Source organism: Sycon ciliatum, chromosome 1 (genome assembly GCF_964019385.1).
Source record: "Sycon ciliatum chromosome 1, ocSycCili1.1, whole genome shotgun sequence".
In the NCBI taxonomy this organism is placed as follows: domain Eukaryota; kingdom Metazoa; phylum Porifera; class Calcarea; order Leucosolenida; family Sycettidae; genus Sycon; species Sycon ciliatum.
Genome location: NC_088643.1, coordinates 41,752,933 through 41,771,091, shown reverse-complemented (window position 1 = coordinate 41,771,091; position 18,159 = coordinate 41,752,933). Strand labels below are relative to the sequence as shown.

Here is an 18,159-nt window from a genome sequence, read left to right as displayed (position 1 = left end):
TTCACAACCGTGCCAAAACAAGTGCAAGTTGCTGAAATCGCATCCATATTTTCTGAAAAGCTCAAAAGTTGCTAACATCGCAACTCAAAATTGGAGAGTTCTTGTTCAAAAAACGACCAAAAAAGGAGCAGAAATAGCAGAAATGCTGCGACGGCAAACTCGCACACCCCTTCCTGCTGTTAACCACAACTTTACACAGTGCCAGTAGCCTGCTGCATGTATCCTACATCATTCCAGTGCACGGAAAAGGGAATGCACATTATCGTAACTACCGTTGATCTACTGTGTCTCTGAAATGAGTCTGAAGCCTAAGTGAGAGCAGGCGAGAAATGAGCCAGTATGTACAGGTTCCTGCACGAGTACGAGGGCAGTAGCGCAGAATCCAGCCCGCGTGAAATCCGTTCCTACCTCATGAGTGTAGCCGATTGTTGCCAAAAAGCTGGGATTTCCCGATATTATCCACTATGGAAGTCCAAATGCCTCTCAAATCGCACAAAATGCTCGTTTTGTCCTTTCTAATGCTCCATAATGCTCTGATGCTCGGATAGTCCCATAGGCCATTGCCGAATAAAATGCAGGCATCATCCGCTGGACCATATTTATAGGTTAGTGCATGGCAGGGAGGGCCTTATGGCTTGTTAGTGCCCGAAAGGTTAGCCTGAGGGCCGTAGGCCCGAGGGCTAACCTGAAGGGCACAAACAAGCCATAAGACCCTCCCTGCCATGCACTAACTATTTTAGAACGAGGTTACATGTATTATCTCACTTCCATTATGCTTGTGTACCAATATATGGGGTAGTTTTGTGGTTTGTGTGCAGAGAGACTTGGTGTGGTATGAAAGAATATTTTCTTCTGGTAAGTTATGGTAACTCAGCACCACTTACGACTACTAAAAGTAGAATGGAAGCAAATGAAATGCTGGGCTCTTATTGCGAGCTTCATTCTTATTCATATACATGTATGTAGCTTGTGGAGCTATTTAGGGGCTTTGAGAGCCCCTTGTCGATAGCTCTAATGACTTTGATCCTCGCTTTTTATAGGTTTCCGCAAGCTGTTGACAAAGAAAATTCGTACAGATGAAAGAATACGGGAGGCAAAAGCCGTACACACTTCTGAATTGCGTAGCTTTTAGTAGTACACCGTACACGTTATGCAGAGTTCATTATCTGCACCGTACTATTAATGCATACAGGGAGTTGTACGCACCAGTTTAGAGTATTATTCAGCGGGCTTTAAACTAATCCAAGGCCCTCGACGCGTCATCAAGAGTAGTAAAATAACGATTGAGCGGGCTTTAAACTCTGATAAGGCCCTTGGCGGGAATGTCGCTGATTGGTCGTTTCCTGGACAACGAGACAGACCTCGTTCTAAACGGTTGTAGTACCCGGTGGCGCAGCAAGGAGCCCCCCCCCCCCCTTCATCTGTTTAGTGTAAGGCTGTGTTTACATGAGGCGTTTCAACCCGGGTTGAGTTCGACCCGGGTCAGATTTCAACCCCCCATGTGCACAAAGTGAATGGCGCGTTTACATGACGCATTGCGCTTGACCCGGGTTGAAATTTCGCCCCGGGTTGATTTCAACCCTCCCCCCAAGGGGAGGGTTGAAACCAACCCGGGTCAAGAAAATCGTACAAACGTACTTCTGTGCGTATCTCGCGCCAGGTTTGAACAGCACTGCACATGCAAATTTCGCGCGAACGGATTCACGTGACCATAGAGGACTGTAGAAGTGGACTTTTGGCGGCATATCAGTATTTGACCCGGGTCAACTGTCTTCATGTAAACGCTCACCTCTTTTGTCTATCGTACAGACTTTCAACCCGGGCTGAACTCGACCCGGCCGGGTTGAAATTTCTCATGTAAACACAGCCTAAGGCTCTGTCCGTCCTATCTGGTGTGACTAACTAACTGTGAAGTGTGAGGTGCTAGAAGAAGACAAAAGGCTGCATAGGAGGACAGAACGCAAAAGTTGAGACTTGAGTGTCATGAGTCCACTCTTTGCGGTCCACTTTTACAAATACACACGCACGGAAGTTTCTGCTGTCAGCCCCGTAGGTTGGCAAAGCCAAAGGCCTTTATAATTTTATTGAATATAGTAATGATTTTTCCTTCTCTACAATACCGCCCAGTTCAAAACACTCTACATTTCACCAGGCTATGATCTCAAGAATTCTCATACTTGCGGCGTTAGCTGTTATTTCTGTTTTCCAATATTGTCCTGCACTAGCAAAGTTTGGGAACTGTGTTGGTGGTGTTGAGTAATACACCAATCAAAAAATATTTTTAAAATTTGTTTGGCTTGTGCCAGGCCACCAACGCATCTAGCGCCTGAGATAGCATGGTGACAGAGGCAGCGCCTAGCGGCGGGGGAGAGGTGGTAAGTCTCACAAGCAGTCCAACAAGGGGGCGCGAAACCAGTAGTACAAGTAGCAGTGACTAATAATATCAGTTCATTCTACTCTCTCGTACTAATAAAATAGTAGTCAGTTTGTGTTTTGCTACATTCTACGTCGTCGAGCTTACTGCAACGCAAGTCCTCGTATTGTTGACAGAATGACGTCCACGGCAACCGTCTCAGCTGGGCGGGCATCCAATGAAATCGGATTGGTCTGCGAGTCAGAATTCAGACAGTATCCATGGTATCATCAGTACTCTGGCGAGGAGAAAACTTGGGTGGTGGTCAGCGTTCAAGCGCCTCGGTGCCAGGAGGATGAAGACAACAAAATCAGTGGGACGTTTCGGGCACCGCTGGAGTTAGTCGCCGTGATTGATATAAGTACTGGCATGGGGAGGCGAGATAAACTTGACATGGTGAAGGAAACTATGCACTTCGTCATCCGACAATGTGAGTGGATTCTGTAATACGTAACCCGTCGTTGACCATGTTGACTGAGTACGCGGGTCAATATAGGAAGTAAAAGCCGAGTAAAGGACCGAGGTGAAGCCGAGGTCTTTTACAAGGTTTTTATTTCATACTGACCTAATACGAAGTCAAAGTTAGATTTATCACGACTAGCCAAAGCTAGCTCTTTCCCAAAGATGCCAACATATTTTGCAACTACTTGTATGTCTTATGCTTTTCGCAACCGTGCCAAAACAAGTGAAAGCTGCTGAAATCGCATCCATATTTTCAGAAAAAGCTCAAAAGTTGCTGATATCGCAACTCAAAAATGAGCGAGTTCTTGTGCACTAATGCCATAATTATCATACTTCATAGCGTCATTGCTCAGTGCTGCCACAGTATGCAAGTACATGTATATACTAGTACATGGATAAGGCCAAGTAAAAAAAAAAGCTAGATGATCGTCCCCGTCCGCCCCAGTTTTTGTCAGCGCCCCAAGAAATATTTTATTTTTTAAATCGTGAGTTTTACTATATGGACCACATACTACTAGTATATCACAACGTCAGTATCGATCTGCTGAAGAAAGAAAAAGAAAAAAAGAAAAAAAAAGAAAAAAAGAGAAAAAAAACCTTGATGTTGTTGTGTACACTGTGTGCATGAGAGGGTAAAAAGTAAAAAAATAAAAATAAAATCCTCCCGCCCTCCCCGATTTTTCCAAAAAAAAGGACGATCATCTAGTAATTTTTTTTACTCGGCCTAAACCTTGTTTTGTTGAAAAAATGTTGTTGGTTGACAGCACGCCTGTTCAAATGATAGCAAGGCCGGGGCTCTGCCAACCGTGGATGGTTGTAGTAAAGCCCCTGTTCCCGAACACAGTGCTCCTCCGCCTTGTAACATACTGTCAACCAACAAATGTACGATGCACATGTACATCATGCACATGTTCTTTGAGAAGTACACTTGTCATGATGATTTGATGCAATGTTTCAGCGCTTCTTGTTGAAGGGGAGCATCATCGACATTTCAATGGTCTCCTCCACGGCGCTTCTCTGCTCAAAGTTGCGAATTAGTTCGTGAAAACGAAGAAAGTTGTGAAATTTGCGATTTCTTCCAAAACAACCAAATGTTCCGAAGAAAGTGGCGAGTATCTTTGGGAAAGGGATAGCCAAAGCACGGGTTTATTCCCTAAAAAAAAGTCGAATATAAGCTGTCAATAGCCCTACTAGTAAGCCCGCTAAGGAGTGAAATATGCAGGAATATTTGACTGCTTAGGTATGACAAAAATCTATGGGAGTCAATACTAAGGGCTAGGGAGTGATAATAGTCGTTATCACTCCCTTAGGGGCTGTTAGGTTCGGTAGACAAGAGACAAGTAGTTTATTGGTTAGAATATACGAAGTAGAAAAACTGACAAGATTCAATCTGTAAACGACAGAGAAGACCTTCAAAGATATGCGTGCGTGCATACACAGTAGAGCTAAAGTTGTACGGCATTACGTCATAACATAACACGCCCCTTCGAAGATAAAATTCCATGGGTGTCAACCGGACACAAAATAACAAACACAGTAACATAATTATTATACTCTCACGCCCCTTCTGAGATAAAACCTGGTTTTGTCTCAACAAAAATAAATAAATAAAGTCATAACAGACGAGATGAAATGACATAGGCATGATGTCAAGATGAGACCAAATGCTACAGACAAACATTGTCACACATATGACTGTCCAGACGTAGATGTAATGGTGAGACGATCAGGTGTCTTGCGAATACGAGTGCTACGACGAACAGGCTGGGTAGCGGCGTCAGTAGGTACACGTACTGATGAAGTTGGGGAAGGGGTATGACTAGCGGAGTCAACACACGGGGGAACATACGGACGGAGAAAGCGGCGATTACGCCAGAGGACACGGCCACTGGGCATCTTGACGAAGTAGTCGCGCCAACTGCCAATTGCTACAATGACGCCACGCATGGACCACAGCTTGGTCTGGTGGTGCTGAACATCAACATGGGTGCCAATCCGTAGAGAATGGAGAGAGCGTGCCGATTTGTCATAATGTGTTTTCGGATCTACAGAGTCCACAGCTTCAGCAGACGCAATCCAGTGTCGATCAAAGCTGGCACGGTGGGCGAACACAAACGACTGGAGGAACTGACCGAACAACACTTGGGCGGGGCTGCTGCCATTAGGGCGGGGAGTATTGCGCCACTCCAACAGTCCGCGTTGGAAGGAGTCTACATCCAGATCTCCATTCCGGGTCGTCTTCTCAATGAGCAGTTTCACTGCTTTCACTGCTGATTCCGCGTGGCCATTGGATTGAGGGTAGTGTGGGGTGGAAAAGCACTGTTCCACACCCCAACGCTCACAGAACTCACGTACACGGGAAGCGGCAAACTGCGGGCCTCCATCAGTGAATATCTTGCGCGGTACGCCAACATCTGCGAACCAACGGCGGAAGTGACAAATGATGTCATGGGAGGTAGCGGTACGGCCAATTCGAGCTACACACGGCCAGCCGGACAGACGGTCAGAATATACCAGGAACTGCCAGCCTTGACAGGAGAAGAGATCTGCGCTGGCATACTCGAATGGAAATGTCGGCTGTGGCTCGCGCATCAATGGCTCCTTCTGCTGCGAACGTTGGAGCTCACGACAGACAGGGCAGGCACGGATCAGGGCTGTGATGTCATCACTCATCCTCGGCCAGTAAACCACTTGACGCGCACGACGCTTGGTACGTTCCAGGCCCTGGTGAGACGAATGCAGGTCAGTCAGTACACGGCGTTGTAGAGACTGGGGCACAACAAGACGAGAGCCACGGAGGACAATGCCGTTATCCAGGGTGAGGTGCTCACGGCCATTCCAATACGGAGCGAGAGCAGGTGGCATGTGACGTCTGGCAGAAGGGAAGCCGTCACGAATATATGAGACTAACTGCACGTAATCAACGTCAGACTGAGCGGCATCGCGGAGCTCGTGGAACGGAAGACCAAATAGTGCTGATCCGGAGTCATCCTGCTGAAGGCATGCACGGATGGCTTGTCCAGATAGCGAGTCGGCTTCTCCCAGGAGATCATCGGCAACCGGGTTCTGCACTGGAGCACGCGACAAGGCGTCAGCAAAGGCATGCTCAGAACCCTTGCGCCACGAGACGTCGAATTGATAGAGTTGTACCTTGGTCATCAGACGTTGGAGCCGAGGATTCTCAACCTGGTCCAGTGTGTATGTGTTCAATATTGGAACAAGGGGCTGATGGTCAACAACTACATGAAACGACATGCCAGCAAGATAGGTGTGGCATTTTCGGATGGCCCAGGCGACACCCAACATCTCCAGTTCGATCATTGCGTACCGGGATTCAGTGTCGGTGATGAATCTGCTGCCGCACTGAATGAGGCGCCACGAATTATTCTGGTACTGCCAGAGGCCAAATCCGAGACCCTTGGTCCTAGCTGCGTCACACTCGAGACGTGTCTGTGCTGACGGGTCGAAGAAGGCCAATAACGGTGGGTCAACAAGTGCTTGCTTCACAGCGTCCATAGCGACTGTGTGCTCGGGTAGCCAGAGAAACTCATTCTTGGCTTTCAGCAGACCGCGGAGAGGCGCTGCGTGTTCGGCGATGGTTGAGCTGAAATCACTGCACTGGTTGACGAGACCCATGAATGATCGCAAGTCAGTGCGATTGGCAGGGATCTCGAAGTCGGTGATAGCGCGGGTCTTTTCCTGGTCTGTCTTCCAGCCGGACTTGTTTATCACGTAGCCGCAGAAATTGATCTCGGTCTCGGCGAAAGCAAACTTCTTGGCTGACAGGGTGATACCATACCGACGAGCGCGTTGAAGAACTTCACGAGTTCGTTCCAGGTGCTGCTCAAAGGAATCAGTGAAGACCAGGCAGTCATCCACGACCTTGGAGAATTGCTCAATACCAGCGAATGCTGCATCGGTCCGCTGGTTGAATTCGTCGCCAGCAGAAATCAGACCTTGTGGGTTCCGCAGGTACTGATATCTGCCCCACTGTGTGATAAATGTGGTCAAGCTTCTGGACTCCTCGTCCAAGGGGACCTGCCAGTAGCCGTGGCGAGCATCCAGCTTGGTAAAATACTGGGCATTACCAAGGTTAGAAACAACATCGCGAGGTGCGCGCATGGGATGCGCGGGCCGGGCGACTTGCTTGTTAAGCTTAGTGAAATCCACCGTCATCCGGACTTCTGCAGTGCCTTTCTTTTCGGCTATGACGATGGGGTGACACCACTCCGTTGGCTCTGAGACCGGTGCGATGATGCCATCTGCGACCATCTTGTCCAGCTGGAGTTTCACCTGGTCACGATAGGCGTAAGGTAACCAACGGGCATTGTTCAACTTGAACGGCTGGGCGTCAGGCGCGAGTTGGATGTGCATCGGCTGACCGTCCATGGGTCGGAGCGTGTCCTCTGCAAATACGTCAGCGAACTCGTCGAGGAGGTCCTGGCGGATACGTACACGCTGGTCTGGTGTAGGGTTGCTGTGCTCTGCAGAACGGGATGTCCCTTGTGTCACTGAAGCGATCTGTGGCCAGTTAGGCGGCAAGAAACCTAACGCCTTGAGCGAGGAGCGCGACAGCAATGCGCTACTGAGTTCGTCATACACATGTAGACGAGTGGTGTGCGTGACATCACGAGCGACAACCCTGGCGGGAACAGTTCCCAAGCTGGTCAATGGCTGACCGTTCACAGCGACAACCTGGTCGGGGTCAGGTTCCAGATCAGCTACACTGCCACCAAGTCTGCGGAGATGACTAGCACCAATAGCATCAACATCCGAGCCAGTATCTGGCAACCACTCTAACGTGCACGACCGGTCGTTGTCGTCAAGACGTGTTGACAGCATCACTTTGTCACCAGCCTGCACTGCGTGAATGGTGAGGCATGCGATGGTCTTGCGGCACATTGCCGCGAAGTGATCCCTGCCCTTACACTTACGGCACTCTTTGCCCTTGGCAGGACACATTGACTTCGTGTGCTGGGATCGTCCGCACTGCGAGCACTTCGCCGGCTTGTCAGCTGCAGCAGATTTCGGCTTACTAACCAAAGCGGATTTGCTGTGTTGATACGATGACCTTGTTGCGGCATTCACGGATGCCGGTACCATGCCGTCACCGGTCTGCTGTGCGGCTTCTTCAGCCCTGCAGATCTTGGCCGCGGTTTCCAAGGTGAGGGACGGAGCTGCCAGGAGCTTATGGCGCGTGTCGTCGTTGGCTATGCCAACTACGATGCGGTCTCGCATCATGTCGTCCGTCACCTTGCGGAGGCTCTGGGGACAAGTACTGCGTAGCTGAGGTGTACACGTACTGCACAGCTCCATATCAGGGAAATCGCACTGTGCAAACAGCTCCCTCATTGCAGTAAAGAAGGAGTCAAATGACTCATTGCGCTGCTGCTTTCTATCGTAAAACGCAATTCGATCTAGGAGGGGGTTCCGTTGGCGTCGGATGTACGCTTTTACTGCTATGATGATCTCCGGAGCATCGGCACTGTGGGAGATGACAATCACATCTTCGCGCATGAAACGACGAATGTCGGCATCGAACGCCTGGCGAAGAGCGGACACCCGAGTCTCACGACTTTGGCTGGCGAGGTGCTGGCACACAGCATAATCTCTCCAAGCCTCCTCCCATGCCGTGAAATCGGCCATGGTTGCAGTGCTGAGCAACACCGGTCGCTCGACAGAAATCGGCTTCTGACTGCAGGATGTCGAAGTGCTGGGTGGTGCCTGGTTGTCGCGCGTTGCGTTTTCGACCAGTGTGGTGAGGCGAGTCTCGCGTGCCTCAGCCGCTTTCATCTGCTGCTGCATCAAGGCGAGCAGGGATACGATTTCAGCACTGATTGGGGAAATTCCAGGTTCCGCCATCACGACAATTCTACAAATTCTACAACTACAAGACACTTCTGCTACACGATCGATCGTTTGAAGATAAAAGGCTACAGAATTCACGGACAACTACAGGCTGTCAAGTATTCCGTACTCAGGTTACTAGTAGTTCACTGCGCCATGTTAGGTTCATCCTGTTCACTGCGCCATGTTAGGTTCGGTAGACAAGAGACAAGTAGTTTATTGGTTAGAATATACGAAGTAGAAAAACTGACAAGATTCAATCTGTAAACGACAGAGAAGACCTTCAAAGATATGCGTGCGTGCATACACAGTAGAGCTAAAGTTGTACGGCATTACGTCATAACATAACAGGGGCCGTCCGTAAATATCGATGTTTTTTTAGAGACGATATTGGTGCGTCTGGGGGGGAGGGGGTTTGAGCCATGTGCGTCTTTTCGAGCATCAGAAAAATATCGATGTAAATATCTGAAGTTTCACCGATCCCTGCACGCGGACGTCTAAATGGCTATACAAGAAATGTGAAACCAGCTTCCGTTCGCGGAGCTAAAACTCGCGACACAAGAACAAAATCAAAAATTGGAAGCTGTTCGCCCATGGCGAATTCCAAGAGCAAAAGAATGAGCTATTGATTGTGGAAATTCGGCCGAACGATGCCTGCAGGAGACCTTTTTCAAGACGTAGAGGCAGTGCGAACAAACACGGACGAACTCCACAAGAGTTTACAGTCTTCACTGTCTGAACAAGGATTTTAAAAAATTCAAGCCCGAGCGTAGCCGCTTTGGCTACACCAGTACACGATGAGTTGCACTTTGAACGCTTTTTGTACGATGAGTTGTACTGCACGGGTAGCGCTAGCGCGCCAGCGCCCTCATCTTTTCATGTAAAATGTGAATTTTGACTGGCCGTGCCTGAAGTTTGTTCTTTGTATTGTATTGTATTGTATTTATTTAAAAGGATTCTCCAAAAGCAAATGGATGCTTATCACGGAAGTCTCCCACATAAATATCGCAAGAAAAATGGGGAAATGGGGGAGAGGAGAGTGGAAGATGAAGCATGGGAAGAAGGGAAACAAGTACCTAAATATCGAGGTATAAAAGCAGGAAAGAAATCGACGAGGGAAGAAATCACCTCTGCAGATAATAGCGGGACATTTAGATGAAAAAAACCAGCAAGGATTAATTTCAAGGAAAAAAATTTCTCAAACGGAAAAGTTCGGAATTCCATTGTCGAGAGAGAAGTTGAGGAAGTTGTGAACCGCATGGCCATGGCAAAGTGACAGGTTAGCTGTGAAAATGTCGTCTTCACCACCGCCCAAGAAACGGAAAACGAAACAGTTGACGTTGTTTGGGGGTTGTGTAGTCGATACAGGAATTTACAAAAAGTCGAATCCCTCTTCATACGAAGAGTTCATTGATGCGTTCGTGGAACGTTATGGTGATGGCGCAGTCCGTGCCGATGTTGTTCGACAAGCGCAGGCAAAATGGAGTAGTCTAAAGGACAATGAAGCCGGTGTCCGCGAGTTCGTTCCTGAGGTTGGCAAATGGAAAGCGGCCCAAGAGAGCAGCCAGGGTTCATATTATTGCCAAAAAAAGGAAAAAAATGAGCATCCAAAAATATTGATTCCATGATCTAGATGTACATGTGCGTCTTCTGGGGGGAGGGGGGGGGGTCAAGGGAGGGAAGCACCAATATCGTCTCTAAAAAAACATCGATATTTACGGACGGCCCCTTAGTATTGACTCACATAGATTTTTGCCATACCTAAGCAGTCAAATATTCCTGCATATTTCACTCCTTAGGGCTATATTGACTGCTTAGGACTAGTCGCGCAGTTGAACAGTGCCTAGTGCAGCATTGTCACTGCATGAGTAGGTGGTGGTGCAACGGTTGTGCAATCATAAAACCGGGATTCACGAGGTTATCGTTTTGGAATTTGAAATACGGACTGTTTGTCGTGATAAATCTAATATTGACTTCGTACTTGGTCAGTATAGGAAATTAAAAATTAAATTAAAACCTCGTAAAAGACCTCGGCTTCGCCTCGGTCTTTTACTCGGCTTTTATTTCCTATATTGACCTCGTACTCAGTCAATATTAGATACATATTTTTTATAATTATTTATGTCAACATACTGTTACATGACATTATACTACAATTATAGTAGATCTACATACTGTGTTTGTGACGCGTCCCAGACCAAGTGCAGCCGTGGCAAGTGAAATCCTACACACCCCGTAAGGCCTGGTCATTGGCTACCCCAGCCATGTATTGCTTGGAATAAAAAAGTTAATAAATAGTTAAAAACTTAGAAGTTGCGACAATCAACTTCATAAATAAATAAATACCACTATATCCATGATATCGGCATTAGCCGGCATTTTTTGGCAACGACTGTAGTACTAGTAGTAGTAGTAGAACTCCTGGAATGATGCACAGTATCTTGTGCGTTGCTCGTCTCCACACAAACATAGCAGTTGAACCTAATACTTGGTACAATCCACCACGGTCAATGGAAACTGAGACAAAATGGTAGAGAAAACAGTATGTACACGATGACATACTGCATGCCTCTGTGGGCTGGTGCACCGGTCTGCTATGACAGAAACTCCTTGAAGGCTATATTTCGAAGTAATTATTATACATGTGTATCCCCTAAAATTGTATGCTTAAACTTTTCAGCCTCAGCCCTGATCATTCAGAGACTACCTTCAATTCCTGTGTGACTTCATCTAATGTGACTTTCTCTTCATGTGTTATGTTGATAGTGAATGAACACGACAAGCTGGGGATCGTGGTTTACGACGAGGAAGTGACATCAACTGGTTCACTCTGGAGGATGGATGCGAGCGGGAAAGCCGAAGCAACCTCTCTCATTGAGCTCTTGCATACAAAAATAGGCACAAATATATGTGGAGGACTTGTGGAAGGGTTGGCCATAATTGAAAATCTGCAGAAAGAAAATTCCAGTGGAGAGACAAATGCCGAAAAGAAGAAGAAATCTGTGTCGTCTATTCTTCTGATGACGGATGGTGAGGTCGATGCGGGCTACATCTCAGAGCAAGGAATAATGTCTTGCTTAACACAGCGAGGCCGCCGTGGCTTGTATCCTTCTGGCAACTACCGTGCTCATAACATTTTCACGGCTCCAACACCAGAACAGACAGTACCACCTCCATCTCCACCATCACCAGAACCGACAGTACCACTTCCATCTCCACCATCACCACAACACTGCCCATCACAACTGCCAACTCTATCACCAGCAGCATTAAATCCACCACTACAACCATCTCCACAGGTAGCGTCGGCACCAGCAACAACACCTGTAGTAGCCTCTACAATAGCTAATTCTACTGAACTTAGTGACATTGTGGCTGCAAGTATTTACACCTTTAGCTTTGGTGCTGATAACAATGCCGAGTTGTTGCAAGCAGTGAGTAAGGCTGGTAATGGAATGTACTACTACATTGACTCTTCGGAGAAGATTCCAGAGTCATTTGCCGACTGCTTGGGTGGATTGCTTAGCACAGTTGTGCGTTATATATCCCTGGAAGTCTCGGCTGAGAACAATTGTAACATAATCGCAGCTTATGCGGGCCGAAGTACCCAATCAAGTGGTAGTGGTGTTGCTATTACATTGCCACTGGCAGATATCCAGTCAGAAGAATGCCGCGACTGTGTGTTCTGCTTGGATCAGCCTGATGTACCCAATGAGCTTGATGAGTTTACTATTCTCAAGGCTAAGCTGACCTGCTTCAATGTCATCACAAGTATGCTGGAGATGAAGGAAGCGTCCCTGGAAGTACGCAGAGTCAAGCAACTTCAAGCTGGTCTCCAACCCAACCTGCAAGTTAACGATCACTATAACCGCATCACATCAGCTAAGGCCCTTAAAAGAGCTCTCTCATGGGCAGACAAAGGAGATATTCCTATGGCAATAAACCGGCTGGATAGGGCGGTAAGAATCATTGAACCTGATGTACAAACATATAAAGTAACCGCGGAGCAAGACACATGGTAAATGTGCATCTAGTACACACTGTGCATTTCAAGAAGAAGTACCGCTCTCCTCAAATGAAAATCCGATCAAGTGAGTGAATGCCTGGCCGGGCGCTGTACAGCCATAGACCTGCGAATACTGGGATGCGAACTGGTGCGGGGCTCAAACTGGTGCGGGGCTCAAACTGGTGCGGGGCTCAAACTGGTGCGGGGCTCAAACTGGCGCGGGGCTCAAACCGATTCACCCAATCGGATTTCTTTTAGCAGCACTGTGCTTGAAGCTCAAAAAGGAACAGGACTACAACTTCTATGGTGAAAAATAAAGAGATAACAACACTTAGGAGGAGGTAGTAAAAATTTATCCACGACATCCAGATTTTGAGCCATTCCCGCATACAATCCTTGAAAAGCAGGAAACGAAAACGTTCGACACGGTATGAGAAGCATCTTCCTGACTGGTTGTATGAACTGCGTCGAGATATGCCATCTTAACTTCATTCTTAAACCATCTGTCGCTCCCTACTGCTAAGTACATTAAGAATCGCAATGAATACGCTAATGTGTGCAGTCATTCTGTACATGCATCTGTATGCGACATCTCTAAGTTTCTGGTGATGGTCTTCAGTTAGACGAAGATGATACGTACATTTTGTTTCATTATATTGTTACAGGGTTCTATCCAAAGGAGGTAGGGGGCAGCGCCCCCCCCCCCCCCCCCCCCTACTCTGATTGAGCCTCCCCCCCCCCCCTGTGAAGTGGCGCCCGTACTAATTTGTCGATTTTTACGGGCTTCTTTCAGGCCATTCAACAAAAAATGCAGTTGATATTCGCGAAGAGGGGGTTCATAAAGCGTTCGCTCGGCTGGGAGAGCCCCTTACGTTGCATTTGCATGGCAAGACATTTTAGGGAAATGCAAAAATGGGTAATGGGGTAACTGCATCAACTGCCCCTCTCCACCCCCCCCCCCCCCGAAATTGAGATTGAAGATGATAGCCAGGACACTGTACAATTATGTACATGTATATCCAGAGCTAGACAGCAGCAGTGCACTGACCTAGATATTTTCTATTGCTGTACTTCAGCTTGATTTGACTGAGTTAGAATCCGTAGAGGTTCGTAAAGGATTATCTGTCAAGTATTGGGCCTGTTTCAAAGAGTAAAACCCAGCCTTTGTGTGCTTGTGCATATCCTGTCTTTTCACACTGTACAGGATACATTGTAGTTCACACAGTCCTCGCTAGTCTAAACAATGCGGATTGTACACCGCCATACACAACCCGCAGCAGCCATTCCAAATAATTGAGCATCCAGATAGTGGAGATTGGGATAAACAGGGTTGTGCGGCTTGTGATGATGCTGGTGTCCTGCTACTGTACTTATTCTGTGACTGAAGTAATTTTGCAGATGTGAGGTTGTTGGTTACGGGTAGTTGTGGTTGAAGCATCAAGTAATTGACACTAGGGGTGTACAGTCAACTTCACGTATAACGACACTCGGCGGGGCATCAGAATAGTGTCCTTATACCCGAAGTCTCACTGTAATATTTATATATTACAGTGGACAGTCAAATGTTTTCTTCAGACTTTTCCCGTTTGTCTCTTTTCCTCAAACTAGTGAAGGTGTTACAGTTTGATGGGACTTTGCTCTGGGCATGGAAATTGTGTCGTTATTAGCGAAGTTGACTATACATGTGGTTCCAAGTGTATTCACATCCCTCTGAAAGTGGGCCCAGGAAAGTACTGAAAGGTCGGACTTGCATCATAGCACTACTGTAAATGTTTAGACCCCAGGGAAAAATTCTGTGAAATACGTGCAAGCAGTATCACCAATACCGTAGAATCCCGCGGATAAGCCCATGGGCTTATGGGCTTATCTGTTTCACAAGGACATTTCGGTGGGCTTATACAAGAACATGGGCTTATACGCGGGCATGGGCTTGTACGCTGACACCAAGCTATTGAAAAGTATCAAGGAAGTGAGAAGTACATTGCTGAAAACCAATGTGCAAACAAAAACAACCGATGATTGTGCTGAAATGTACGAATATAACTATAATGTGCATGACTACGTACATGTACATGTACATGGTATGGCCAAGAGTCCATAATTTATGGACTCTCGGTATGACATAAGCCCATAGGCTTGTACGATGAAGCTTTGCGATGTTCGAACAAACCCTGGGCTTATGCGCGGGCATGGGCTTATACGCGGGTGGGCTTATCCGCAGGATTCTACGGTATTAGATAAACAAGAGTGTGCAACTCCAGATCTCTTTTGCACAATCTGCAGATTCCCCTGCCGGCGGCGGAATTTTTGTTGACGTCACCTTCTTTTCAGAAAAACGCGCATTTTGCCGCAGAACGGTGTGAGAGTACGTGCTAGGCACCGACCTTGTAATGTAAAGCCCGGCCAAGTGCATGAGGCAAAACTTTCCAAAAGACTCGCAGCACGTGCGTCGTAGAAAGATTACGTCAACAAAAAATTCCGCCGCACGCCAACCCATCCCGAAGTTGCACACTCCTGTTTATCTACTCTTGGTATCACTATGCAAGCTTTTCTTACACAGTTCTTCATGACCATTCACACTGACTCTGACAGTGATAGGCATGCCTATCTTGCTAGCATGCTGCATCCGAACTAAAGTCATTATAAACTACTCTTTATGTAATGCCACATTTTGAAGTTATTTCCACATTACAAATTTATTCCTTGGTTCATCATCTGAGCTCTTATAAAACACGCTTTATGTTCTCTGTTGTCCACTGAGCTCTTATAAAACACGCTTTATGTTCTCTGTTGTCCACCTCTGGATGCGTGCAGCAAAGAATCATAGTCCGAAAGAATGAATTCGCCGCTTACCCACTTTCAGGAGAGCTGGAGCATGACGGAACCAAGCAAGGTTATGACGAGGACAGCATATCCCTCCCTTCAATATGATGCCGGTCTGATCAGATGCTCAGCGTTGGCAGTAGGGCTGATCAAGTTCCACCGCCAATGACATACATGCTCCAACCTTACCAACCAGGCTGTCTAGCGGTGCGCATCTGTTACTGTCTCAGTGTATGTGTAAGTCTTTTGGAGGTTTCGTTAAAAAATAAAAAAGCATTTCGAGGACGGATCGCTCACAAATAATCTACAAAGTATATTGTTCTGTAATGTTCCGTATTGTTCTGTATTGTTTTGTGTTGTTTTGATTATTTAGGAAAATGGATTGTCTATTCCCTCAAATGAATGACCTTTACCCAGGCACCTCAGATGTGGGGTGTCTCTCAAACAAACCCCTTCAGCTCGCTTTACACTGCACTTATTTGTGGCGTTATTGTTTTGTCCCGTCGTTTCCGAGGCCGTAAGAGACACAATGAATGCATGTTGTGCTTACATATACATGTCCCATTCCGCGCTGCAGCCCATAGGCATAGAGATAACGTACTGTAGGCTGTACGTGAACAGTTATGAACAAATAATCGTTGTTTGAATTCAGAGATCCCCACAAGTACACTGGAGTGGAATGCACTTGGGAAGTGGAAGAGTGGAATGCACTTGGTAGCATAGATTTTATGATACTTGCACAATGTGCATGAAACTAATGTCACCGTGGACAAAAGCAATCCCAGGCCCGTTTTGAGGAGAAGTACAATGTCATGTACATCTATGTCAAAATTCCCAGAGGACCCCCCCCCCCCCCCCCCCGCCATGGATTTTAATCGTTTTATTGATTAAACTCGGATGGAGAGCCAAGGATTAAAATTATAAAAAAGAGAGGACCACAAGTTTACACGTTGTCCAACACTAACGATTATAAGCTTGGACAAAATGGATAACTTGTAAATGTATGGCAGGGCTGCCACTTGCTCCGATTTTTCGGAAATCGTCAGATTTTTGATCGCCTGTCCGACAAACCGACCGATTTTGTTCCCCAAGAGGGACAACCGATTATTTTATTTTGAGCGCGTTTTAGTCCAGTTGACCATTAATTCATAATTGACATGGTTGTAGTGCGTGTGCTGGACAGTTAAAAATGTGTTCTGGGGCCCCAACAGCAAACCATTTTTCTAAAAAAAATCACCACGGTGGCCCTGCCCCCTGCACCCCCGCCGGGGGAAACCCCTGGACCACCACGACAGATTTTTCTCCCTCCAAGTGTGGCATCCCTGGTATGGTCCTTTCTTTTTTTAATTTTATTGATTATGCCTTCTGGCCCGAAGCCATCGGCCACTCAGTATGCAAGTGGCGTTTGCAGACAGCCCCAAAGTGACGAAGCCAGCTTCCAAGTAGATGTCCCATTCTAAATCCGCAGGCTCGCCCCTTTTCCCCTTCCAACCAGTCTCACCCAGTACCCGTTAATGTTAATTTCTCCCCCACTTCCTACCCACAGGGACTCGCAATTCGCATTGGACATATTAATATTTGTAGTTTGAGGCATAAAACACATATTATTGAAGAGCTCATGCCGTCATGGAGCAGCATACACTAGACATCTTGGCAGGTACAGAAACGTGGCTCGACAACAGTATCTCCAACGCAGCGATATCAATACACTGCATGACATTGTTCCGAAGAGATAGAGCATGCAAACCAAACTGCTCCTGCCTAACCACCTGCAACCTGAAAGGTTGGAGGTGTATGCATAGACGTGAGGAACACAGTGAGTGCTTCTGTAGAAACGAACTATACAAACCCCCTCCTGGAATTATCTTGGGTGAGGATCCAAATCGGCCGCCGTGATAATATCCTCGTCGGATGCCTTACCACCCCATCCATTGCAGTGAACAGATTTCGTACTTCTGATGGTGTCAATTCCTTTTCTAACCATGCTGCATTGTTCTTTAAATAATGCACTACACTCTGAACTCCGCAGTTCTTCACACACTAAGCATTTCATGCCGAAATTCAACAACTTGTCGAAGGACCCAATGCAGGTCAACCGCTTTCTTAACTTCCTTTTTGGCCGAGTTACCAATGTGTAGTGAACGTTGTATATCCTTGAGTGACCGTTGTATATCCGTATTGACTTCTTTTTCCTTGGTGCAAGTCACACTCCATGTATGTTCTTCATTATCTTTCTTTACCTTTACTGGGTCTTCACATTGTCGATATAGCCTCATCTTTTAACTTTTCTTTTTCCTTTTTGCCTCATCGGCGCTCTTTGAATTTGTGTGTCAACACTGTTGAGTTGTTCGATGTTAAATAAATACTACATGTACTACTATTAAAAAAAGTAAATTATTGTGTGCGTTCCCGAAGGGAACTCATTTTATTGATTGCCGGATTATTATTATTATTTTCACAGTTACTCTTACATGTAACTCGTAACCATGGTAACCAAGGAACAGTATAGGGCTTGAAAGTGCTACGTCACAGCATAGCAACAATTTCAAAAATTCAAAAACTGGATCCACTTGGATCCAGTCTTTGTATGGATCCAAGCACATTTCAC

At 46.7% G+C, this 18,159-nt stretch overlaps 1 protein-coding gene across 1 annotated transcript; it reads left to right on the top strand.

Moving 5' to 3' along the window:
• The first annotated feature begins 2,466 nt into the window (after positions 1-2,466).
• On the top strand, positions 2,467-16,235 carry LOC135826655 (uncharacterized). Its single transcript, XM_065339259.1, has 3 exons — positions 2,467-2,843; positions 11,489-12,681; positions 15,543-16,235. Exons 1-3 carry the CDS (start codon positions 2,552-2,554, stop codon positions 15,657-15,659), a joined length of 1,602 nt encoding a protein of 533 aa, XP_065195331.1. The 5' UTR covers positions 2,467-2,551; the 3' UTR covers positions 15,660-16,235.
• The last annotated feature ends 1,924 nt before the right edge of the window (positions 16,236-18,159 follow it).

Coding starts and splice junctions, on each gene's coding strand:
- LOC135826655 (XM_065339259.1), top strand. CDS start 2,552: ATGACGTCCACGGCAACCGTCTCAGCTGGGCGGGCATCCAATGAAATC. Junction 2,844..11,488: donor GCACTTCGTCATCCGACAAT/GTGAGTGGATTC, acceptor TTATGTTGATAG/TGAATGAACACGACAAGCTG. Junction 12,682..15,542: donor TAAACCGGCTGGATAGGGCG/GTAAGAATCATT, acceptor GGATGCGTGCAG/CAAAGAATCATAGTCCGAAA.